This window comes from Manacus vitellinus, unplaced genomic scaffold, assembly GCF_001715985.3.
Source record: "Manacus vitellinus isolate BGI_N305 unplaced genomic scaffold, ASM171598v3 scaffold_3_pilon, whole genome shotgun sequence".
Lineage (NCBI taxonomy): Eukaryota > Metazoa > Chordata > Aves > Passeriformes > Pipridae > Manacus > Manacus vitellinus.
The window spans coordinates 18195853-18222185 of record NW_021940535.1 but is presented as its reverse complement, the minus strand read 5'-3'; the positions used below and the strand labels follow the sequence as shown (position 1 = coordinate 18222185).

At 34.4% G+C, this 26333-nt stretch overlaps 1 protein-coding gene across 4 annotated transcripts in view; it reads right to left on the bottom strand.

Moving 5' to 3' along the window:
- ZNF385D (zinc finger protein 385D) overlaps positions 1-26333 on the bottom strand; it is a 324809-nt gene that overhangs the window by 40392 nt on the left and 258084 nt on the right. For all 4 annotated transcript variants that reach the window (XM_029961872.1, XM_029961875.1, XM_029961874.1 and 1 more), the window contains exon 4: positions 18213-18375. In XM_029961872.1, the coding sequence (XP_029817732.1) occupies positions 18213-18375 (163 nt within the window). The remainder of the gene's footprint in view (positions 1-18212; positions 18376-26333) is intronic.

The following is a 26333-nucleotide window of genomic DNA, read 5'->3' as shown; positions in this document are numbered from 1 at the left end:
AAAAGTTGAGAGAGAGAGTAGAGTCTTACGTAGAAAATTCTGAACTACTTTTTCAAAGCTTTTTGCTTCGCATTCCTCAGAGTAGTAAGAAAAAAAAAATTAAAGTAAGAAAAACTGTTAAAATCTTGACATATCTATTCTTCCTCTTTTACTTTATATTTTATAAAAACCTTTGAAAATTATTCAAAAGTAATATTTCCAACAACTATAACAACATATCTTGAAGGCTGAATTTTCCTTCTATTAACTTCTCTTTAAAACTGGAAAATCTAAAAATCTGAGAAAAAACACATTAAAAACCATGAAAAGCTGATTGAACTGAAATCAATAAGAATTTCTGCAGAATAAGATGATTTTTTTTTCTGGAGGTTTTCAGCTTACTTAAAATAGGTATTATGAGATTAACGTATTATTCTGACTAATAATTCTCTTCAGACTCAGCTGTTTGTGTATTGAGTGTAAATTCATGTAAAAGGTAAACCATGCTTATAGTTTCTTTACCTCACTTATAAAAGAAGCTTTTTTGTCTCCTAGATTATGTTGAAGATCTATCTGTTGATGAAGGATTGAAAGATGCAAGCAGTTTATTGTAAAAACTTCATATTTGAAAGCTTTGTTCAGTTTTCAATTATATTTCACATCTGAAAGGTAATGGTATATGGACTTAGGTAATCTTGAAAAGGAAGAGACTTGAAAATGATTGGGATTGTAATTGTAGGTAAGTTGAGACAGTTGCACAGTCATAAATGGTAGCTAACTTATTTCCAAGCAGGCTATTTGACTGTTACATGTTGATCCTCACTTAAGCTAAATATCAGATGCAATATAAAAGAATATATCTACACTAACTACAAGAGGTCTGATGAATCCTTAATTGCTTAATTCTGTGAAACAAGAAAGAGAAAGGGTGATTCTGTGAATGCCAGCATGAGGACCTTATAATGTAAAAACTAAGGTGTCTCTGCAATATAGATAAAATATGAGCAAAAGCTTTAAAAATGGTTAAGTTCAGACCTAGGTCCTTAAATTCCACACTTCCAATGTCTAAGACCTTTAACTAGACAGAAATTCATTATATTACCACATTCTGTGGTGTCTTTGTTCCATACTTGCTCATTTGATAAAGAGTTTACGGATTGGTTTCTATTCAGTGCTTCTCAGGCATATCCCTGAATGGAACCAAAATAATACTGCCATTTCAAGCTAATTAATAACATTTATCTTAAGTAAAGATTTGTAAATTTTTGTATTCATTGTAGAAGATGAATCATTAGTCTTCAAAGCACTATAACAATAAGAGCAACAAAAATAACATGTGGCAGCTGCTTTCAAAACTTCAGAAGATTGAATGTGATCACCTATCAAAAGCAAATAATAATACATTTGTTTTTCAACTTAAACTATTACAAATAAGATTTTAGCTTTGGTATACCTTACTGGAAACAGTCTTTGTAGTTTTCATGTACTTAGTAAGATTCTGAATGAGTTTTGATCTTAAGGAAAGAAGTTCCAAATGATATCTACACACAGCAGTCACAATTTCGCTGTAAAAGAATTTTCCTGGAAGGGTAACCTTGGGATGTTAGTAGCTAATTAATGCTACTAAAAACCCAAAACCACCAACTACCAAAAAAACCCACCTCAAAACCAAAACCAATATATTGGTAAAATTATGAAGCCTAACTTCATGCATAATCCTTAATGTGCCAATGTCTTTCTTTCACTTCCTAATCCAAAATGACGCACATCAAAATTGAGATAAATGTAAAAATTCTAACACAAATCCAGATGCATAATTTTATAATGCAAAGTCAAAAGCAAAGAATCTTGAATTAAAAAAGTAACCAAACAATCAACAATCTAGCACTTTAAAAAACTGTATCAAAATGAACAGTCAAAATTTAAGTTCATGCATCTTATTTCTGATTTAAAGGGATAATTCTTTTAGTTATTTCTTAACTTGCCTAAATTGTCGTAGATAGCTGAACAGCAGATAGGTGTTTTGATGTGTTAACAGGATTTGAGAACTGTGTGGAAACTACAGCACAATTGATGAGTGCACAGACTGTAAACTCATTTTCCTGAATATGACTTAATTTAGAGCTAGACACGTGAGTAAAGTACTTGAAAACTTGTAACAATGTTCAGCAACTTTCAGATGACTATCAAGTGGCCTAATTTTGTAATAACATTAGAAAAAGAAATTTATGCTACAAGACTATTTGCTGTAGCACTTAATACTAAATTTATATGCCTCTATAATTTACTTCACTTATGGCTGTCTCTTATATTAATACTCATTGTAAAAGTCCTCTTCTAATATTACTTGATTTGACAGGAAAGCATTAGCTATGACAAATGCTTTATAATGTGCTCAGACAATATTAATACAAGCAGAATTTCTGATAATTGCTGTTCCTTAAATACAAAGATTTTCTTTTAAATTTGAATTTACTTTTCCTTTCTTCTTCCAGCCTTTCACTAACACAAGTTTTGATAACTATACGTCAGTGAGAATCATTCCTAAGCTCAGCTTGGAGTGCAAGACCGCGTGAAAAACTGAACCAAATCAGTCCTTTTAGAAATTTTAAGGTACAAAAATTGTTATGATATTATTTATCATAATGGATGTTTTAAGTAAAAGAAAATCTTTTTCCTTAGCTATTTTATGTAACAGTAAACAAATTCTTCCTCCTTAGGAGATGACTTGTTCATGGAAGTTGCTTATCCACATGTAATCTAAGATAACAATCAGAATGTTTGCAAGCATAAAGTAGAATAAACCTGGCTGCCACGTTTACTACTGCTCTACAGAGTTCTTGCCTGCAGAGAAATAAGGCCTGAAGTTTCAGAGGCTACATAAGTAACGTACTACCAGAAATTGCATTCAAATATTCCAACATAAATAGATAATAAAATTAGCCTGTAAGGTCATAGAGCCAAGATACCCATTCTAAAAAAAAAAAAAAATTTACAGCACCCTGATGTACACTGGGTAGAATACATGACTCAGCATTTATCAGAAATTATATCACAATCATAGTTCAACTTCATAAATATGTTAATTCACTCAGAACAAAACGCTGAGAAACGAGTTGCTGTAGAATAATGCTACCAGTCTTTTTTTCTATAATAGCTATGAGTCTACCCTGTCCTTAGGCAGAATTGCCAAAAATTTATACCAAGCACAGTAGAATCAACTCTCGATTTCTTGTGTTTTCTAAGACAATAATATGACTTTTTTTTTATAGTCTGAGAAGCCAGAGTTGTCCAGATGAATATTTGTCATGCTCATATATAAAAAGAGGCATAGTCTGAGACTCTACTTTCTACAAAACCAAATGCCAAGTCATCTTCACAACAAATATTCAGGGAAAATGTTTCTCTTTCCTGATGTCAATGGTAAATAGGTAATTAATTCAAGTAGTAAGTCTGTTTACCTATGGTACAGAAGGTATACCTATTGTAGGAGTAATATGTTCATGGTGCACAGCAAAGCTCATTGAGAACCTCACAAAAATTTACACATATAGACTGAACAGAGGAAAACAGAGAGGTTTTGTATCATCATTTTAAAGCAGATAATTCATTTTGCAACCCTCTCCCACCTCAGTTATGTTCTTTGTACAAAAGTTGCCACTGTTGGGATCTCTATGGAGACAGAAATGCCTATGGCTTGGCAGAGGATGTGGCACAAACCAAGAGCCCCAAATCCATTTTGGACTAGAATCCATTGAGGAATATACAAAAAAGAGAAATACAAATACCAGACAGACAGGCAGCTAATGTACTCTAGCTAAATCCTGAACTCTTCCTAGGGTTTTTTTTGGTGGTTTCTGGAGCTCTGAACAACATAGCTACCAAATAGGTAATGTTGCAATTAGCATGACCTAATTCATAGCTGGAGTTTCTGGAATTCCTCCCTCAATTCCACTGGGTTTTATTCCCATTTTTCCATATGTAAAACTATCCCAGTTTTCTGTTTTTTTTTTTCTCCTTTGATAATCCTAGTGCCAATCAATATAACTTTGACATAACTCATTTGAATTGAAATTGGATAAGCCATGCTATTAGCTTAGGAATTTTTTATTTTATTTATTATTTTTAATTTATTGTTATTATTATTCAACTCATAACACTATATCAGCCAGTGATGATTGGTAAATATAAATTTATGCAATGGACACTGGGGAAATTCTCTTTAAACCTCTCCCTGGCTCTTTGCAAAATTCTATCAATGATAGTCAAAACTTTTAGATACACTTAAAATACACATTACATACAGAAGTTTTCGATGAAATAAATTTCAGTAGTAGCTGTTTAAGGATTCTTTTTCAGGGTACTTGCTCTGTACATTTACAAAACTTCACAAATACTCTATAAATAATGTTACTATGATGAGCTTCAGCACTTTTAAAGTTGGAAACTATGTGTTTGACATCATAAGTATGTCTGATCTGGAAAGCAGGTAACTTTTTGGCATAATTGAAGAGGGAAACCAATAAAAGAAACTGTACATGACTGCATTGTTAATAACATCCTGTGTTTCTCTATCAGAATAATTCATTTTCTTAGAGACCCAGAAGAAGAATCTTCAGTAGATCACACTGCTGCTTCACTAGCCTGTAGCTAAGCCAGGGTAAAGAAGTATTACACATAATAACTGTTATTTAAATTATAGAATCATAGAATGGTTGGATTGGAAGGGCTCTTAAAGATCATCTAGTTTCAACTCCACCGCTATGGGTTGTTATTTCTCATATGAAAATTTCTTTCTGAGTAAGAAAACCCCAATAGATTGGCAAAGCAGAGCTTTTTCATGAAAGCACTATTGTTCATATCTGAAGAAAGAATTTGGGGTATCAGTTTCATTATTCTGACATCAGTCAACCATTCAGTACCACACTGATGTATCTTCTTTCTCCATCTACACTGTAAAACTTCAAACCAAATTCAATTTCTGTAAGCCTCTTGGGTGATGATCACACTGAGGTTAAATTAAATTAAGAAATGTCTTAAACTGTCTGTGAAATGAATACTTCAGTCTCCTAAGGCTTCTTCTCATCAATTTATTAACTTTATTGCCAATACTTCAAATACTACATTTCAGTACTTCAGATATTCAGGTCAGATGCTCAAAAAAACCATTTAAATAAATAATAATGAATTCTTCAGATCAGGTGTTGAAGCAGTTAGTAATATATTTGGTTAACTATGAATAATAAAAATAAATGTCTTTGCTCAGTCCACATAATCAGAGATATATTAAAAAACCCCAAACCAAACTAAACCACACCAAAACCAAAAAAACCAAAACACATCAAATTTACAGAGCTTCCATCCTTTGATAAGATATCAAATCCTGTCCCTTGCTTCAGACACTGCCCAAGCATATAGTGACCTCGAAAAAGATGAGCATGTTCTTCAAAGCAATACTGAAGGACTCAGCAGGTAGAAAGGAGGGCTCGGTCACTGAAAAGCACTCCCTGCCAACCATAAAGCAAGTGTACACACAATAGCTGCTGCTCAGACTATGATGACACACTGCTAAAGGAAGATAAATGAACTCCCAAATATGTAAGGCTGGAAATGTCAGCAATATATCTCATGAGTTCCATAATGACAGGTACCTTGACTCAATACAGTGTCCTGTCTACAGCACATGAGGAGGAGAAAAATACTAAGTTGTAAGTAGCACAGCTGCATGCAAGTGCAGAAAAGAGACAAATTGTTCTTTCCAGTTCTCTGGTTTGGGTTTTGGGTTTGTTTGAGTTTGTTTTTTTGGGATTGGCTGTTTGTTTGTTTGTTGGTTGGATTTTTTTTGTTTGTTTTTGCATAAACAGCAGTCAGTAATTAACTGAATAAAAGTAGTACAGGCAGAGGCTGAGGATAATGCAAAATGAATGAACCAGATTAGTATCCACAACACCTAGATTATTTTTTTTCCTCTGCATCTTTGTTTTTCCCCTGAGTATTCCTATTTCAAAGGTCTACTTTGAAGTGTCCTAAAAAGTGAAGTTTTGCATTTCTAAAAATCTCTTTAAAGTAGTAGAAAGAATATTACCTGAAGGAAACAATGAGACAGATTCCCAGTTACAGATGGTTCTTCGAGACTATTAGTGATCAACAAAAATGTAGCAGTTGACAATCACACTGCTAGTGCTAATTAGTAGGAGTGGGCTAATTCAAAATCCCATTAATTTTCTTTCTTTCTTTACAGTGAGCTAGGAATTGTGAAAAGCTTAAACTAAAATGACAGTAGATGACAGTCATGAAGCAAGCTTCACAGTTGTGATAGAAGACAACCAAGGACCTTGACTTGGAGCTAGACAGACAATTGGATAATTAAAAGACAATCCAGTAACAACTTGTCACAGTGGACAGCATGAAGAATCCCCTGGCACAAGAAAAACAGAATGAAAATCTCAAACTTTTGCACAGTGAAACAAATGTTAAAAGTGAAAAATTATCAACAATAAAAGAGTGATGATTAAAGGCTTAAATTTGCAGTAGGAGGCTTGGAAATTTTCTGTTAAATTTACCCAAACACACTAGTTAAGTAACTATATATAAGTAATCATATATTCAGATAGATGGTTGTTTGCCTTTTAAATAATTCAGCTAACCTTAAATGGGTTCCTTGAATTTGAATCCAGAAAGTATTCAAATATCTGCTAAAAACACGAAAAAGAGATGGAGCCCCTGTGCAAGTGGAGGTTGGTGGTCCAAATCTGATGTGGTAGTGGTTTTGTCAGTGTGAACTTTACATCTACTCCATTAGTTTCCATAGTGTTCTTCTGTTCATCACAGGTATAATTCATCTTCTCCAGTCAGTAGTGTGATTACCACTCTCACTGAAGCAGGAGCTGCAGGACCCACGACACCACATGTAACTCAGCCTGGCAAACTACAGTAGGAAAAAAGCAGCAGGAACGAAAGCCCTTTTATTTCCTCTCTTCATCTTCGTAAATCAGCATCTGTCCACCCTGATATCATGCAGGAATTTATCTACATTTAAACAAAAACATCCACCTGACTTGCAACGGATCCATTTTGTAGACAAATTGTGTATGAATTTTCATGAGGGGAGCATCAGTCATAAGTTTATAGCCACAAAGGCAATTGTTATTGGGTTAAAAGTTCCCAAATCTTAGCAGTTTGAAATAGGAGAACTGATTCACAGTTTGGCTCCTGCGAGCCATGCTACTGATTTTGTTCAGAAGCGTTCCCCAAGTAGCATGCTCGCCAAGGCTGTGAGCATTGTCTCTCCCATGCACACACACACTAAAAGTGTCCCCTCTACTGAAGTATCAAGTCTCTGCTGAAGTTCACTTACACTAGTCATACTCTGAGAGGGAGATAGCACACTAATTCTTCTCCAAACCATTGCCCTTGTCCTGTGTCTGGTGGCATAACAGGGATCTAGCAGATATGAAGCACGTGCAGGAAAAGCATAACAAGGTTGTTTGGCAATATCTGTCATGTATTTCAAGCTCCCTATGTACTGCCATCAATAGCTGTTGATATTTTCCAGTACCTGAAAGGAAGAAAAAAGTAAAGCGTCCTTCCCTACTGGGAAATATTGGTTTATTAAGGGTAACTACTTCAAGCAAATTCAACTAGATAGCTGTAGTGGGTAATCGGTTAATGCAACTTTCAGAAGGATCTGCTAAGACGATGCTAGAAACTTGCAGCTATTAAATCAGCAGAGCAGAAAATGAACCAGAAACAGTAAAAAGTAAAATGTAGCAAAGGAAGAGATTAAAACTTCATGGCAGCTGTCTCAGGACTCCTCTGATAAGGTAAATGAACTAAAGAGTTCATTTCAGTGCTCTAATGTAAGAAAATGGTTATTTGCCAGCAGATGTAAGATCATTTGAAAAGTATGATAAAAAAGTCTGATTTTTTTAATTTGCATTCTCTCTAATACTTATCTGGAAACATGAGTTAATGTACCTACCTATGCTTTGATCAGTGCAGATCTTCTGGATTAAATAAATAAATCCTTCTGAATCTTCTAAAATTATTAATATAAGTCTTAAAACTAATCAGAGGTGGAATAAGGAAGTAGAACAAGGAAGGGGAAATAGTACTAAATTCTAATTGAAAGAAGTAGGAAGAATGTTTGACAGTATACAACTTGTGAATTAAAACAGATTTAATTCTCATTTAATTTAAATTCTAGTAATGACAGAAAAAGAAAATACTAAAGCAGGTGTAATTATAGAAAGAAATTAGTCTTCCAGAGAAATAAAATATTGTCAGTTTTCAGAGTCAATTTTTTGACATAATAAGGACACTGAGACAGGATACAGTCAGTTTTCACCATAAAGCTTTTGTCTATCCAGACAAACCTACACCAGCAACTATAATTATCTAAGGTTTTATTTAATCAAGCTCTATTTATTTGTCCACTTCTGTACAAAACACAGAAAGATAAAGTCTTATGACCTAGGTAGGACATACTTCAAGAATCAGTTATTGAGCTTTCAAAACGCATGTTGTTTGACTGAAGTCAAATAAATAGGTCTCATATTTCAATTTAAGTTTTATAATATTTGCCACTTGGAGGACTTCATTACAGAATATCTCAAATGTATAATACACAAGATCTGCATTCTCCAAGCAATAAAACCTTTTTTTGTGGGAGGAGTCAGGAAGACAAATTATTCATTTGAACCCAGAAGAAGTACACATGTCCACAGTTTACTCTGACATAAACCAGAACATTTTCCAGATGACTTCCATTATTAATTCCCGAGTCAAACCTAATAGCTTTGGTCAATATCTTATAATCCTTTTCAGTATTAAGAACTTTGGTCTTGATTGTGGAATATTTTCCATTTCAGTCTTTAGTAATGTCACATCTTCCAAATACTAGAAGTTGTTTTCCTATTAGATTGTTGTTTTCATGCAAATTTTTATAGACTGTAATCAAAATAGTGTTTACATTCTTTTTGATAAAGTAAATACTCAAGTTGAATGGATCTATCACATTAGGTCTTTCAGTATCAGGTCTTATTTCATTCTTAAGTAATTGTATTAGAACTTCCTTAAGTTTCCATGACATTCTTTGAATAAAGAAATAAAAATAATATATGTCATTTACAGTAATAAGATAAACCAAAATCTTTACATCCCTCCATCATTCTCGAAGGTTTTTTCACAAGGCTTTCTGGAAGCATCAGTATATCAGTGGTTCCCGTGTAGCAGATATTTAGCCCTGTACTCCCAAGCGGACCTCATCTTTACATCAAATCCCCCAAGTTTTCAATAAATTCCATATGGGTCTTTTCTATATTAAAAACATTTGATGCACTGAATCTACAGCTCATCTTTATTACTTGCTCAGAACTCTAATTTTTATTGCAAAGACTTAATGGTTGCAGGTACCAGATGATGGAAGATTATATTAGAATTAAAACCTTATCCAAAAGGATTTTATTGGAATATTTCTACACCAATTTGTACCTCAAGATTGCATTCCAAGGCCTATAATTAGCAGGCTTAAAGCTGCTTAATGTGTTCCATCTTCATTCTGTAGCATTCTGGTATCTTAGTTAATTTTGAACCTCTGCACATTCTAGAGCCATGCAAACACAAAACATCAGGATGCTTACCCTTTGTCAATCAAATATTTAACCTCATAAAAACAATTTTAGGCAGTGAAGTCTAACTTTCTATCAATTTGTATTCATTATCATTATATAATTGATCTCACTTCAGTACTCTAGTACTCTGCCAGCTGCTGCTTTAGTTTTCACAAGATTAGTGTCAGGTTAATAGACCTGTAAGTACTTGACTCATCCTGTTTACCTTTTGTGAATATTGACACAATGTTAACTTTTTTCTAGCTCTCTGGATTTTCTACAGTGTCAACAATGAAGAGAAAAACATAAGTTATCCAGAACATTCTTTATCTGCTTCTTTTAAAACTTTCTTATGCAAGTTTTCTTGATCTGTTGTCTAATTTATCACTTGTAGTTAAATACACTTAATCTTGCCATTAGCATGGAAAACATTTAAACATCAACGTTATCATCAAGTTTACATGAGTAAACTAGTTTCTTCCCTTCTCAGATTAAATCTATTAAGACAGTTCCTTGGTTCCTGTTACTCTTAAAAGCACCTTCTTATTTCCCTTGATGAGCCTATATTTATTTTTGTATCCATTTGTTTCCTACAATATTATTCTGTAGTTCTTAATTTCTAATTTACATAAATTGTTCTAGCTTCTTTGGTACTAATTATGTTATGGACATGCCATAAAACAAGAGCTTTAATACCACTGTTTGATATATCACAGAAGAGTATAAAATGCACATAAAATAAAATGAGAAATACACAATAATTCTTCAAAATGTTTGAAACACTATATGAATCTTGAGAATAAGGACTCTGAACATATCTATTCTGAAGTTATAGGTGTGGCCTGCCCAAACTACCTTCAAGCAAGCCATTTAGTATGTGAGAAACTGCATTAACTCTAAGAAGCATAGAATTCAGGTGAAGACAATTCCTCCTCAAACAGACATTGCTTTGTCTCAAGATAATTTGATGTTTGCTGCTGCTGAATATACCTTACAAAACCTAAGCTTAGCTTAAATTTAGCTTAGGCTTATTTAGATAAATTGCAACTGCAATGCTAATAAACCTTAAAACAACTACATGTTAGATGGATTTTTGTATTTTCCCATATATTCACTAATTCAAAACACAATACTTTTTTTTCTTTAAGGGTAAGGAAGGGGAACAATGGTAGGAACTGAGAAAGTCTTTGGTCCTGTCTAATATTTTAGTTTGTTAAGTCTTTGATGGGGACCAAATATAAAATGAATATTTATGAAGTCTAACTCCATTAATACAGTAAGTGGAAGGCATATTCTAGTAAAAGAATGACACATTAGGGAAGAATTTCACCTATATGACTTCTCTAGCTGAGGAAAGAAATCACTGATCTGCAAAGAATTTCAATACATTACTGAAAGTTGTGGAATACCAAATGGAAGACAGAATAATTACAACTGTTGCAAAACAAAATTGTTCTTCACACTGTTACAGTAGTTTTTAATATTACTCAGTTTTGGCCTATTTCTGAAAACACCTACTATATGCACATAGAATACTCTGTCTCTAGAAATAATGATTTCTGCTGTCCTGAGTTTTTGTAACAGGAACGTCAAATGAAATGGTCAATGACTGGGTAAAGCACATTCCCCTGTGTTTATTAATACAACTATTTCAGCCATGGCTGTCTTTAGATCTCTCTGAATGGTGCTCTAAGGGCATCATACAGCAGTGGCTCCAACATTTAGCACAGTACATTTACTCATATTCTCAACCACACTCCTCACCTTTCTTGATTTAGCGATGGCAAGGATGTGACACGAAAACACAAAAGAAAATAACCTAAGCGAGCTAAAAAGCATCTTTGGAGATGAGGTTGGTTTTAACTTAGAAATGTCCCCCACAAAAGAAGACCAATCCTCAATAGATAACAGACTACTTCCTATTTCAATATGATGTTGGCTTGAAAAAAGATGGGTCACTTAAATGAAGACCTACCTACTCTTTTGTTCCCCTGAAAGACACTTTTGATTTGAAAAATTCCATACTTGAAAAATCTGACCATCTCTCTGAGAGCATTGGATCTACTCTATTCTAAATTAGTCCATAAACAATTACTCAACAGTAACATGCTTCTGAATCAATAAAAACTTGAAAGAAGATCTAGGACTGCAATGCTATGATTATTTTGCAATCTGAATGGCTACAACTGCAGTGCCTTCAGACCTGTCCTACTAGCTAGTGTCAATGCCATTGCCTACATAACAACAAAATGCACCATGAAGTATGAGTAGTCATCAAGCAGATGTTTGCTGTGGTGCTTGATTTAGAGCAATACTGATGAATAACTGATAAACAGACGCCTAATAAAAAGAATATTACTCCCAAGATTTCTAGTTGTTACTACTATGGGCATGCAGCAGCCAAGCTGACATTTCCCTGACATACTATGAAAGACTCAATATTTCAACAGAAAAGTCTTTTCAGAAATATGAACAACACTATTGCTAGTATTGGACTTTTCATACTGGTTCAATAGGCTGATACAAATGTTGCGACTGACAGTGGTTTCTATCTGCAGGATTATTCAAGCATAAAATTGTTGTCAAGGCAGCCAGGTCCACAAAAAATACATGGTGTTCATATGATGGAGCTCTCAGCATACATAGATGCAAGCAAAGAAGGATTTTATTTTACATTCATGATCAATTGAGGCACACATAAATTACTGTAATTTTTATATCGCCATTTAGCTACACTCTGAAAGAAAGAAAGAAAAAGCCCTAGTTCTACAAAGAGATCAAAAGAGAAGCTATTGTCTTCCAAATTGCCATCAAGCTCTAATACAAAATTGGTACAACAGTCTGCAGAATGCTGATAACAGTAAGTGCTGCAGTTAGCTACACATTGTCTGAAGTATAGTAAGGCCAAGTAGAGAAGATTTAAAGTGAAAGATGGTGTTGTAGGGTTTAATTTTGCTGGTTTGGGCTGATTTTTCCAAGCATGTGATTAAGAAAACCGATAACTGTGAAACAGTAGTTTCTAATTTCCAAGCAAATGACATGAGATTCAGAAAATAAGAGCATCTCTTTCAGACTATAGTTGCTTTTAAAGATTTTTCATTCAAATAAAATTAAAAAAGAAAAAGTTCAACTTTAGGAACTGGGTGGTCCATGAAGACTTATAGCTTGCTCTGAAATTCATCCATGTTGTGCTAATGACCGTGCAATTACTCCTCATTTACTATTTCACATTTGCGACTTTTGAATGATTCATGCAAAATAACTCAAACAAGTTAATATGCAGTAAATTCAAACTTCAAGGTCATTGTTCATTTTTGATGTGTAGTAAAACATTGACTTCTAAGGGAAATCAATTTACATCCATCATCTCACAAGCTGAACCGAGAGTTAGCCTGTTAATTTTGTTGTGCCCTAAGCAATGCTGAAATGATCTGAAGAAATCATTTGCCGAAACAAAAGTACACTCTACGATATTATAAAGCATATGGAAACACAACAGCTAAGTTAAACAAACAGACTGCACTGAATTGTATTGCTAAATTAAACATCCTTAGTATAATAATTACATATAAAAAGGTATCCCCAGCCTAAGCTGTGCCAAGGAAGAGCATTGCCAGCAGGGCGTGGGATGTGATCTGGCCCTGGTGAGGCTGCATCTGGAGTGCTGTGTCCAGTTCTGGGCTCCCAAGTAAAAGCTCTGGAGCTCCCGGAGCAGGTGCAGCAGAGAGCTACAAAGATGACTGTGGGACTGGAGTATCTCTCTTAGGAAGAAAGGCTGAGAGAGTTGGGCCTGTTCCTCCTCAAGAAGAGATGACTGAGAGGGGGCCTTATCAACGTCTGTAAGTATATGAAAGGAGTGTGTCAAGAAGATGGAGCCAGGTTCTTTTTGGTGGTGCCAAGCAATAGGACAAGAGGCAATGGGCAGAAAATGCTTCTCTACTGTACAGGTGACTGTGCACTAGAACAGTTTGCCCAATATTTTTGGAAGTCTTCATTAACGATAATGGGACAGAGTGCACCTTTAACAAGCTTGCTGATGCTTAAAAACTGAGAGGAGCATCTGATATACCAGATGGGTGGGTTGCCATTCAGAGGGACTTGGATTGAGTGGAGAAGTTGGATAACAGGAGTCCCCTGAAGTTCAGCGAAGGAAAGTGCAAAAGTCCCACAGCTGGGAAGCAATAACCCTACACAGCAGTCTGGGTTGGAGTTAAGCATCTGTACAGCATCTTTGTGAAGAAGGACCTGGAATCCTGGTGGGCACTACTTGAAACATAAGCCAGCAGTGTATATAAATACCTATGAGATCAGGGAATAAAAAAGACAGAGACTCTTCTCATGGTGTCCAGTGAGAGGACAAGACAAAACACCCAGAAACTGAAATACAGGAAGTTGGACTGAAATATAAGAAAAACTTCTTTACTCTTCTTTATTCCAAGGCTGGTCAAACTGTAGAATGAGTTGCCAACAAAAGGTTGTGAAGATACTCAAAACTCAGCTGAAAAAGATACACAGCATTGTGCTCAGGATAACTCCACTCTGACCTGTAGGGGTGATCTTGTCAATCTTCAGATGCCTCAAACATTCTTTGATCCAGTAGTATTGTGGTTGCCAAACTCTTGCATATCTTTCTCAACATTTTTGTTTCATGCCATATTCCTTTCCTTCTCCTTCAGAGTTTACCCTGACTTACCACAGCATTTCTAATTTCTTTCTCTCTCCCGCCTGCACTTTTATTCCCAAGACCATGCCAGAATATTGTTCTCTCCCACTCCAAGTACTCTCTATTTCAGAATTATCCCAGTTGGACAGAAATTGGTATTTCAGGAACAAGTTTCATCTGTCGACTAGAAATATCATGTCTTAGATAAAAAATAAAAAAGGGGAAAAAAAAAAAAGGTTGTGAAGAGGTAGTGAAACTAAATTTTTTTCCACAGAAGAATTTTCATGTCTCAGTGAAGAAAAAATAAGTGAACTTATGTTTTCCTCCATGCTGTTACCCACACATACATTCAGTATCTGAGAAGAAAACAAATCTCTTCCTTTTTCTTCTCATCTATACCTCAGTGTTTTCATTTCTTGTGATGCCTTTATTATTTGAACATGTTTATGTTACCACTCCTTTAAAACACCTGCCTGTTACATTTACAGTGCCTGTCTCCCTAAGCTGTCTTTCATCTTATGTAGAACTGTAAGCTTTTCGGGATGGGTGCCAATATTTGGTTCTCTGACACCATAGGGACCTCTTAGCTGTTAAGACTGTACTAGTGATAGATGATCTTGTCTGTGCCTCGGCCCAGATACACACTATTTCTGCTCATAACATTTTTCTCTGTTTTTAAGAGCTGTTCATTGCATTTAAGTACAAAGGATTTAAGACATAGTGTGTAACATTCAAAAGCAACAATAAAGGCATATACGCATGTGTGTTAATATATAACAAAAATAAAAATATTCATTTTCATTGTCACCCCTTGGAAAATCAAGAAATACTGAAATCTGGCTTGTATGATACCATAAAGTAGATTTTGCCTTGGAATGGTCCGGTTTTCTGTCCTAAGTGACTGCAAGTATAACACAAAAAATGGTAAATACAGATAAAAGAAAGATGTTAAGTAATAGAACTGATAACAAAGTTCCCACATTTTGAGAATGGCATCGCCCATTGTTTCTGGCCACTGTGGCTGTCAACATAACTATTCACGATATTTTATTCCCCCAAAGATTTTTCAAGTTCAAGCCTTCTAATAATACTAAAAGTTTGTTTAAAGGGAAAACCAATAAATTAGCAACTTTCACAGAATGAGCAAAATGACTCCATATTTTATGTTTTCTCCTTAACACGTAATTTAAACACCAGGAATCACGTATGAGAGGTTTTAAGGAATTTGCTTACACTGTGAGCTGCACAGTGCCAACAACACATGCTGGTGCCACATATAACAAACACTTCCAGAATAAGCAACATAACAAATTGCTGCTTTAGCTCTTGAATCAGTTTGTATACTGTGTGATCTTTTTCATAATCCTCATTGCATAGCACTGCAGATTTCCTGATGACATTTTGTTTACTGGAGCTGCTAAGGGTACATGGAACCAGTATACCCTGTGCTGACCAATGTGCTGTGACTGACATGCAATTCACCATTTAACCACTGCTGCAGATGATATATAAGAGGTGATATGAACATGACCCTATCCTCAGTGTATTTAGGATCAAGTATTAATCTTCAGCAGACAGCTTAAAAATACTGTAGAAAAATCTTTTGTTCCAAATGATCACAAGTACATGGCCTTAGTAACAAAACTTATTTCTAGTTATGAAGGATTAATTAATGAATTATATTCATTAGTACAACTACTGCCTAAGAACTGCATAGTACTATCAGAGTATTTGACTTTCACAGTAATCATTTAAATATGTGCAAACTCACAGTACAGTATATTCTGAGGTTATTCTGGCTTTCTGAAATAATTTTGCCCTTAAAATTTTTATCAAGCAAATATAAGATATAAAAACAACTGGAAAGAAAAGAAAATTCAATTTATGAAAGTTTTAACTTGTCATAGATTGACAGAAAAATTTCATCCTTTTGGTTACCCAATTATTTTTTTTTCATGTGTATAAATATACATGCTTGACAAAGGATAATTTACACCAAGGGTGTTATTCTGTTGCCAGTCACGTCAATGCTGACCTGCAATAACTGCATCTGGGTAGAACTTGCCGCCTTCCTTTGAATACCACTGATTGAATAGGGTTTTTGCCAATAGTTGAATCAGGGGCTCAATATTTTAAGAAATTTGTCAATTAACCTCAATATTTGTCTCTTAAAATACCATAAAGGTCAGTATTTCTTAAATAGAATACATATTTTTATACATGTACATACACATATGTATACACACATTCTATGAAATTAATCTAGAAGGTTAGAAACAATGTGTAAAGCTGAGAAAACTCCTGCATAGGCCATTACTTGTGTGTGCAACTAGATTTCTTCTATTTTCTTACTTATGCCAATATAAAAACTGATTTGTACTATTGACCTTGGATATAAGACAGTTCATATATCTTGTCAGGGATCTAATTCAAAGCTTGATGGAAAGACACACTGGTTTTAAGGCACCTCGGAAAATCCTTCAAACTTACACAGCATAAGATAAAAGCTTTTGAATAATACATTTTAAAGCTTTAAAAGATCTCTCTTTTCTTCAGTTATTTTCTCCAACCACTAGACCATATTGGAAAAAAATTATTCACTCTTTTCACAAAACATCCTCCTTCCTGTTCTGAATATGCCAACAAGTAACAGAAGGAAAAACTTTGAAAGGTACTTGTATGTTTAGAAACACATATTTTCACAAATAATGTTTGACATTGTTCCTATTCTCCCATGCTTCGTTTCTTTCATGATATAAAAGTTCTCAAAATGTGTCCTCTTTTTTTTTTTAACAAACACAAAAATAATGTAGCAAATGTTTTCTAAAGTCATCACATTATAATTAGGTTATAAATCTCCATAAAACATATGCTGTCTATAATAAAGGGTATAACAAAGATATATATAGAGAGAGACAAAAAGATATCTGTCTATAACAAATATAGTGAAGATGTATCTTAAGAAAGGTACCACACATGTCTGCAAGGTACTTTTCTGGTATATTATTTGGTTAGCGCATATCCATTTACAATGCTTAACTTACTGCATCAGGACTGGTTCCAAATGAGCAGTTTCAGCATCAGTAGGTAGGTCTCTGATGTTTCAGAGCTTTAGCTTTTTTTTGGTATGCTTACTTTTGTCTTGTTTGGAGAGGCGGGGTTGGTTATGACTAAATATGCAAACTGTATCCCTTTATACACAGGAGCAGTCACACCTTGTGAGACACTACTACACCTCTGTGATCTTCCAACCTTCCATAGATATTTCCAGCAATAGCTACATAATTCAAATGCAATCTTAACCAAATCCTGTTGACTTTACAAATACTCACATAGATTTTATTTGCAAAGAAGTAACTTTTACCCATACAATAATTTAAAAGCTATTATTTCAGTCTGAAGACTCATTTAAGCAGAATAATTGGTATCAATAGCACTTACCTGATTGTGTGGAATAGAGGTTATACAGCTCTTTCCAATTAAAAACCATGCAATATCCATTTTAAAACAATAATGTAATGTTTGAAATTTATGAAAATTAGGTTTTTACTGAAAATGCTTTTTAAGAGGCTTTAGACACAAATAGTGAAATTTATTACACTGTGGTTAAAAGTAATGTACTATATATAATAATTTATAGAGAGATACTGCATACAGACCAGGAGGTTTAGATCAGTTGATATGTTAATCAAGTCATGAGTATTGCATTCCATCATAAAAGAATGTCAAGCCTCTTTTCACTACGAGAAATTGGCTACATGGCTATAAAACTCTCACCAGCCTACTGAAAGGACTAAAAGAAATCAATATCACACAGAAAGATGGATCGAGCATGAATAAATGTGGCAAGCACATAAACAAACAGACATGGAATTAAACAAGAAAAAAAACCAAACCAAACTAAACACAGAGCAAACCAAAACCAAAACAAATGGAACCAACAAAGATTGTCGCTTAACCTGTTTTGTCAGAGCTGGTATTGATGGTATTGGTAGTGATGGAAGTGAAGGTAGTCTTTGCGCTGTCCTTGGTAGTAACAGATTTCTGCTTATTTTTCATGGCTTCCAGTGCTTTGAGCTTCTTGGCATGTTTAGTGCCTTTGTAGTGGGCCGCAGCCTGGCTCTACAAAGGAGAACAAAATGAACCATGCAATCAGGCTCATTTCTAAACTGGCATTCTCTGTATTAGTACAAATACAGACTACCTTTCAATAATGGGTACCATTCACATTATCCAAGTAGTGACCAAACAGGATATTATATTTAGAATGATGCTTGGAAAACAATGGAAAAAGTACTCAAGCAACCCAAATTTAATAAATACAGTATATTACTGTATAACGGTATATTACTTTCAGACCAAAATTAGGTTGTTTTAGTCTACCTTGCTACCATTAGTTTTTCTATTAAGACTTATGTTGCTTTCACACGAAAAAAATAATTCTCAGGCAACAGGGAGGATGGCACTCTCCTCCCATCAGCTTTGTACTGTTCCAGTTCCTGTTTCAAACTAGAGATTTTGTCAAAGCTTCCTTCGAAGAACAGTTTAACAGTGGTATCAGGAACTTCTCAGCAAATATTGACAATAAAAAACAAACCAAAAACACCCCAACCCAAAACCAGCCCAAACGAAAGAAAGGAAAATATAAAACACACCCTTCAAAGCCCATCACCAAAGACTTAATTGAATGTGAGGCAGACATGCAATTAGCTGGCTTTCCTAAAAAAAAAGAGGATGACTTTTGTTCATCTGCTACAGAAGGTAGTGTTTGAAATTCAAAGCCAGGAGCATCCTTTCAAAGGAGAAAGCTCACACAAATCCTGTCACAGTCCCAAATATATTTTGGCTATTTCATATTGTTAAGCTAAAATAGATTTGTATGTGCATTACTATTAAGATTTATGCATTACACTGTATGTTTTTTCATTATTTCAAGAGCTATAACCAAATTCCTTCATTTAATTTATGTGCAAGTGTATTATAAGAATAGTATTTGAACTATAAGATTAAACTTTACAAAAGAAACACTGGAATTAATATGAATATTCAGAGTTTATTTCTTCACTAATTATTTAAGTTTTATAAGAAAGATAGTCTTTCAGTTGATGTTAACAAACTGAAAAATTGCCTATAGTTTTGTTGCTGATCTTCAAACTTTATTGAAAGTATCTCCTTTATTACTTGAAAGAGAAGACTAGAAATATAATAAAAATTTAACTACTACAGAATTGAACAAATGAAAAGCAACTATTCCGGGTCAGCTCAAGGATCCACAAAGGTCAGTATTTTCTTTTGGGCATGAAACAATAGAAGATACTTAGAACACAAAAGAAAGGTAAAAGTTTTCTATTGTGGAATCAGAAGAATCAAAATGGAATATTCCAACATATATGGAATTTAGTGGCTATAAACCCAGAGCATCAAAGGGATGAGAAGACACAGTCATTTGAATCACTAAGCTACTCATGCAGGCAGAAGAATCCTGCATTATCTGGAATCTATTAGTCATTAGACCTTTATTTAATACTATTTGATCTGCTGAATTTTGGGGAGAGAATTTCTAGTGAATATCACTGTAAGAAAGTATATTATTCCTGAGACTTATGACTTTCAGCTTACATGAAAAGTCTTGATTCCTTCCAGATGCCTGAGATTTGAGAAGCGTGAGGTGGGTAGGAAATAAGTGAGAGATCTTGTTTAAACCAATAAACACATACATGTGTATGTGTATGCATATATAGATACACACACACACATACGCTCTTGAATATTGAGATGCATCATTCAGTTTGGTTGAAAAGCCAGTTTCTCTATACCTAAAATAATGTAAATATTGTAATAGGTACCCTTATTGAAAGAACACTGGACAGTGAAGTTTTAAGTTAGAAACAACTTGAACAGAAACAGTACAATCATGCACCTTTTACAACTCTCAACACATAACATTGAGACATATTGTAAGCCAAATACAAACAGTCAAGGAATGTTAATTATAATCAAACCAAAAGACCAGTGTTAAATTATGATGACACATTAAAAATGACATTATACTGTACACCCTTGGGTTGCTATCATGTCAACTATTTTTACAGTTTCTAGCCAAATTTAATCACCAGTCAGCTTCAGATTCTGATTGAACTTGTTTTCCCTGACTAACAATGTCACTCGTCAAACATCAGAAATGTAGTCAGAACATGGTCCTTAATACCGAATTATAAATGTCGATATTATTTGATACACAGCTCAGCTTTATTCACAGAATTGTTGGCAGAGAACCCCAGGTTTAAGACTCCTGCATCCATAGGTCTCTCCAAATTCTCACAGCTATAGCTCCACAAACCTCATCTCAAGTTGCATATTGGATTCACAAGGAATATACAATGACAGCCCATGTAGAAATCAGTGATCTTTTTAGTGCTCTGAAATATCTGAATGAAATTGCTCTAAAGTAGAAACACATTGCTCAAATTTACAAGTACGATGGCTGTTACTTAGAGTTGTCCACAACTCACTTTCCACAGAGTGCTTCCAGTTTACCCAGCTTCTACTTAAATAAGATCTTCATGACTTTTTTATTTCAAAGTTTAAATCTCCTTCCGCTGTGGGGACACAAAGCCATCTGAGCTTGTTTCAATAGAACTGTAGCTGGCATGTTAATGGGAGTTCTATGTGAGAGCAAACAGATTGCTCCTAAGCATTTAGCCAGCTCCAAATTAGCTTATGCTGAACTTTTAAAACCGAACTGGAACCCTAATTAAAAAAAAAAAAAAGAAGAAAAAAAAGAAAGAAAGAAAAGTCTGTTATTATCTTTCCTTGCATGAGTAAGATGTAGGAAATGGGAAAATATCCATAAATATCTTTTTCAGCACAGCAACACAAAATATGGTACCTCAATGAATCATTCCTTGCAGCTGTAACAGGACTAAAATAATCCTCCCTGCTTAAATGATTTTTACTTGTAGCCTCATTCCTTAAATGGTATTTACTTGTAGGTTGAATACAAAAATAAGATAGATCATAAAATGGAATTATTCCCAACTTTCGTGCAGAATTAAGAAATACTAAGAGAGAGCAGAAGAGTCAAAGACAAGTTAGTCCCAGTTTTTGGTGCCAAACATGATGTTTAACTGAATGAGGAGACTGTACTCCATCCGAAAGCTGACAAGGAGTCTCCTTCTGGAACTCTTCAGACTTCAACAGTTGCAAAAACCAAACAGATAATACACATATGTTTTCAAATTATCTTAAGCAGTTGTGCTCAAATGAGATATGAGCAGAGGTTACAGGTGAAACCTTACATCTAGAGAAGCCAATGGGAATCAAGGAAGGATTTCCCTTTCCATGTTTTGTAAAGGGGTGCTTTTATAATTGCTCACCTTTGTGGAAACCAGTTTCCCTTGAGAAAAAACTGATCTAAAATTCCCTCATTTTTTAAGAAAAATATTTCCTATTAAGTTAGAACACTTCATAATCATAGTCAATCAGCTATACCAAAAACCCTCTAATATTAAACTCTGTTTCTTTTTACTATTACAAAAGAATACATTAGAAGAATACTTTAAGAAAGAGTTTACTTTCTTCCTTCATCATAGTTTCCACATTTGATACACAGAATTAACTCTAGCACTGTGAAGACAAGTCACTGTCAGCTAATGTGTAACCCAGTCGGTGATGAAGCATGAGAAATATGTCAAATATTGCTGTTGCAAAATTATAGTGAACTTACATCCATTCTTGAAGATGTCTAACATGAAAGTAAAAAGTAGATTATTACTTTCTATCTGAAGCTGAAAACTCAAGGATCCTTTACTAAATTTTGAGGGCTCTGATCCTGCAAATTACGTGTAGACAAAGTTTGGTCTGTGGGAACTACTTCAGTGAAATAGAAAAATGTCTAATAGCAAGTCACTTTTCAATGTTATTTTTTAATGACTTCTTGCCTATTTGAGCAGTACAAGCTAATTTAAGCATCTCTTTTGTAAAACAAATCTCTTCCTCTTGTTCCAGGCATCTGTGTTGAATAATTAGGGACCTTTCTAATCCATATCTTTTGTGGCCTTCACAAGTTGCTAGAATATAAAAAAAAAGTATTTGTCTATATAAACATTTGTTATATATATATATATATATGTGTGTGTATGTGTGTGTGTGTATTGTAAGTACACAGACATAAACATATCATAATAGAACGAAAAGTTCTATATGCAGTTGTGAGTAGTTAGAAAATACAATCATAGTGTAAAAACCCAGCTGTATTTTCTTTGCAGAAGTGCAATATTGTACCACAATCACCATAAGGACATCATATTAGCAAGCCAATTGCAATGTGTAAAATACACTGAGAAAGATGAAATATTTTAAACAATCCAGACAGTATTCTCTTACAATTACAGTCAAGATATCTACATGGAAGTCTTCAAAATAAGTTTGTCTGCCTGACTCAGTGAATCATGTCTTCTCACTTATGTTCTTTAGGCGTTGGTCCAACAAAAACATTCTCCTTAATTTTGTGCATTGAGACAAAAAACAGGTCTCCTCTTATTCTTAGAGAGTTTTCAACTTAGCAGCACTGCATCCCTCCTGGTCCACGTCACATTGACACTCTTCTTACAGATTTTTTTCCTGCCCTAATGATTCTCCCTAGGCAACGCCTTCATAATTAAAGTCAGTTCAAAGAAAAGAAATTTTTTTCAAAAAATGTGGTGAATATGTTCCACTGATTCTTCCTCTAGAAAATTAAATCCAACTATCTTGTATTATGACTTTCTCATTTTACAGTGCATTTTGAAAGATGTCCATTGTGGAGAGCGCTCTGCTCCATGCTTTCATCTGGCCAATTAGTAGTAAGGCTGCAGTCTGTCTGCACTCTTAGAAGACACCAAACAAGGGCTGAGAGTGCTGAAAAGTCATTTTTGTCTGTCTGAGACTTGAGAAGATCATATCATGTCTTTCTTTTATCATCAACTAGATGCTACCACCCCCTCTGCTGTTATTCCCTCTATGACAGTAGTAATTTTGGCTACTACATCGGCAGCTGATGTCAGGATTCTCCACAATAAAAAGCTCTGAAACCAAAAAAATTAGATTCCTGGTTCAAATTAATACTGTCAGTGAGCTAGGCACCCATGGAAAGCAATAATACACAACTGTATAAGCCAAGAAGGCTTCTGTCCTTGATGAAGTCAGGGAAATTGTTTATGAGATGCCTATACTACACATCATTGTAATCTTTGAGTATGAATATTTTCCTATAGTTGGGCAGTCAATAAGTATTTCAAATATAATTTTACTGATGCTCTATGCTCACAAGAAAGCGATAAAATTCAAATGACCTTTTTAATTTTGGAACAAGCATGACATTTTTTCCTAATGACTCCAAAGCCTGGCCAGTCAGTGATGATAGCATTGCTCAGGGAAGGTTGTAGTATGCAGCCGAGACAGCTGTATTCTTCCAGATACATGCCATTTACATAACCTGAGTTGATCTCTACAGAACTTCTTCACTAAGTAAACTGGAAAAGTTTACAGAGAGAAAATCTAACAGCCCTGAGATGCCCAACACTTTGTTCAGCCTAGGGCAGGGCTTTAACTGTGAGCAACACTTAAAAAACTGAGTACAGGATAGTGCAGTCTTTTTCACAGAGATGTATTTATTTAGTAGGTAAGCTTTTATTTGAGGCTATTTTAAATCTTACAAAATAATTTCTTATAAGGCCTACTCTTTTGTTTGCCCAGCGAGCACATGCAGGAAATTCAGGACTACTCACAAATCCTGTGCTTACTTTCTAAAAGAGGAGAGGAACTCCACGGACTTCAACAGTTTCACAGACACTGTACAAGAAACAACTAAGTACCTGTGCAAGTCTTTGTAGAATAGGAGATTAAGTGAAGACATATAATGTAATTTTTAAAGATGATGTCAACACAATGACGAGTTTCATACTGAAGGAGTATCCTAATTTCTGCCTGATACATACAAATACAATCTGCAGTCAATTACAGTGCAGATAAACTTTGTCTATCCTTATTTCTTCCTTTTTCTAAGCTTACCTCTATTTTCTGAAATGTATCATTTTACTTTTTTGTACACTCTATCATCACCACCACTCTGTAATCTAATTATGCACTCAGATGTAACTGTGGTATAAAACAGGAGATGTGCAATATGACTTCTTTCAGATATGTTCTGAGAGAGGACTTTTGCCTCCTAAACTATTATCAATCAATTAGCCCCTTTTCCTAGAGTAAAAAAAAACAATAGCAGGGTAAATACCAAAAAGGTTTTTTTTCTGTAGAAAAACAAGTAATAAATTTCTCCAGAATAAAATAAATGCCCCAGCACATTACTCCCCAGGTATAAATTTTATCTTTCCATGGTAAGAAAAGCTTTCTATTCCCTCTTCTCCTCCCCAAACACTTATTCAATATACTCACGAATGTACCCTGAGACTCAAGGGTCAGAGAGAATGGGTGCTTTCTGAGCTCACTAGCTCCTTTGCATTAATAAAGCTGCTTTATCACACTTCCTGTATTTGGGTTCCTTCCAAAACCATTTCTATAATGATGAGAGACTGCATCTGGCAAGAGTCTGCATCACATTGTGAGAGATTGGCATTGACCCCATTCTTATGGTAAAATCATCCATCCTATAGTAAAATCAATTTCATTTTCATTATGGAAAGGAATATTATACTTTCGTTATGGAAAGGAAAAGCTATTTTATCTTGGTCAGATGAAGAAGGTCAAAATTTTCTACTTAACATCATTTGCCCCATCACACAGTATCTTTATGACCATCTATCTACCTGTACTGTAAGCTGCTGTTGTGTGTGGCATTACTTGAAATGATTTAATCAAGATACAGAAGATTTTATAGATATATTATACACTTTGCACAGCATTTTGAGGTGATATACACAGTATCAAAATATATATACTGAATTGAAGATAACTCCAGTAATCAATCACTTCCTATACCTGGCACTTTTCCTTTAAGGACACCAGTACTTTATGCAGCACAACAAAATTACATTATATGTTGAAGTTCGATAAACAGACTGTGTTTTACCATCTATTCAATCTTTTTCTTTTGTTAAGGCAGAGCAGTTTTAAACATTTTGACAATGTCATCAAGTTCTGGTGTGTGGAATTTTATATATACTGACTTCCATAGTAATAGTTGTTTCTGGGGAAGCTCTTTGGTGGGGAGATGAAACACACTCTTTTGAAAACAGGTATCATCAATGAAATTAAATTTAACATAAATGTACCTCAGCTTCTCTGCACTAGCAGTAGACACACCCACATACCTTTATTCATTGTGTTAATGAAATTAGTAATGTAAATGCAATTTCATGTTCAGGTTGTACACAAACAATATTTACTTAAAAACAACAGATGTCGTTGAATTTAAAATAACTGCAATTTTCTGAAGAGTGTTGAAAAGTTTGGTCTTTTCTAGTGTCATCTGAAAATGGATGACAGTGGCAGCCAACACCTGTTTGAATCTGAGTTGTCACTGTTCAGCTAATTGGAGGCAAGGATATACACATACACTTACCTGCCCAGAGACTCATTTAATTTAGAAACTTTTCACTGTCTGAGTGAAAAATACTTGATTCCTTCTGCATCCAGCTTGAGAACTTATAACTAAAGAAAGTTAAGTGGGCGGGTTTAGTGTAGCTCATCTGAGTGTTTTCACCTGGTTTCTGTTGCCAAGGAAACTGTTTTTGTGTGTTTACATTCATAATAGCAATCTCATTGAATTCTGAGTTTCTGGTGTTTTTTGATTGAATCAAAGCTTCATGGAAGAATACCAGTGAGACACAAAGATACTACAAGAAATTTCACAGAAAACAAAAAAAGCTCAAAAAGTGCATATTTAATTATTCAGTATGATTTGAACTTTATATTTGAAATTGCAAACAAGTTAATATAACTTGTACATACAAAATCACAAAAGAGAATTCATGGAGATATTTTCACTGCTCTTAAGCATAGTGTTAATACTTTTATTGGAATTACTGGTTTTAATACTATAATTATTATAAGTTTTTCAAATTTCAGGTTTGCCTTCAGAA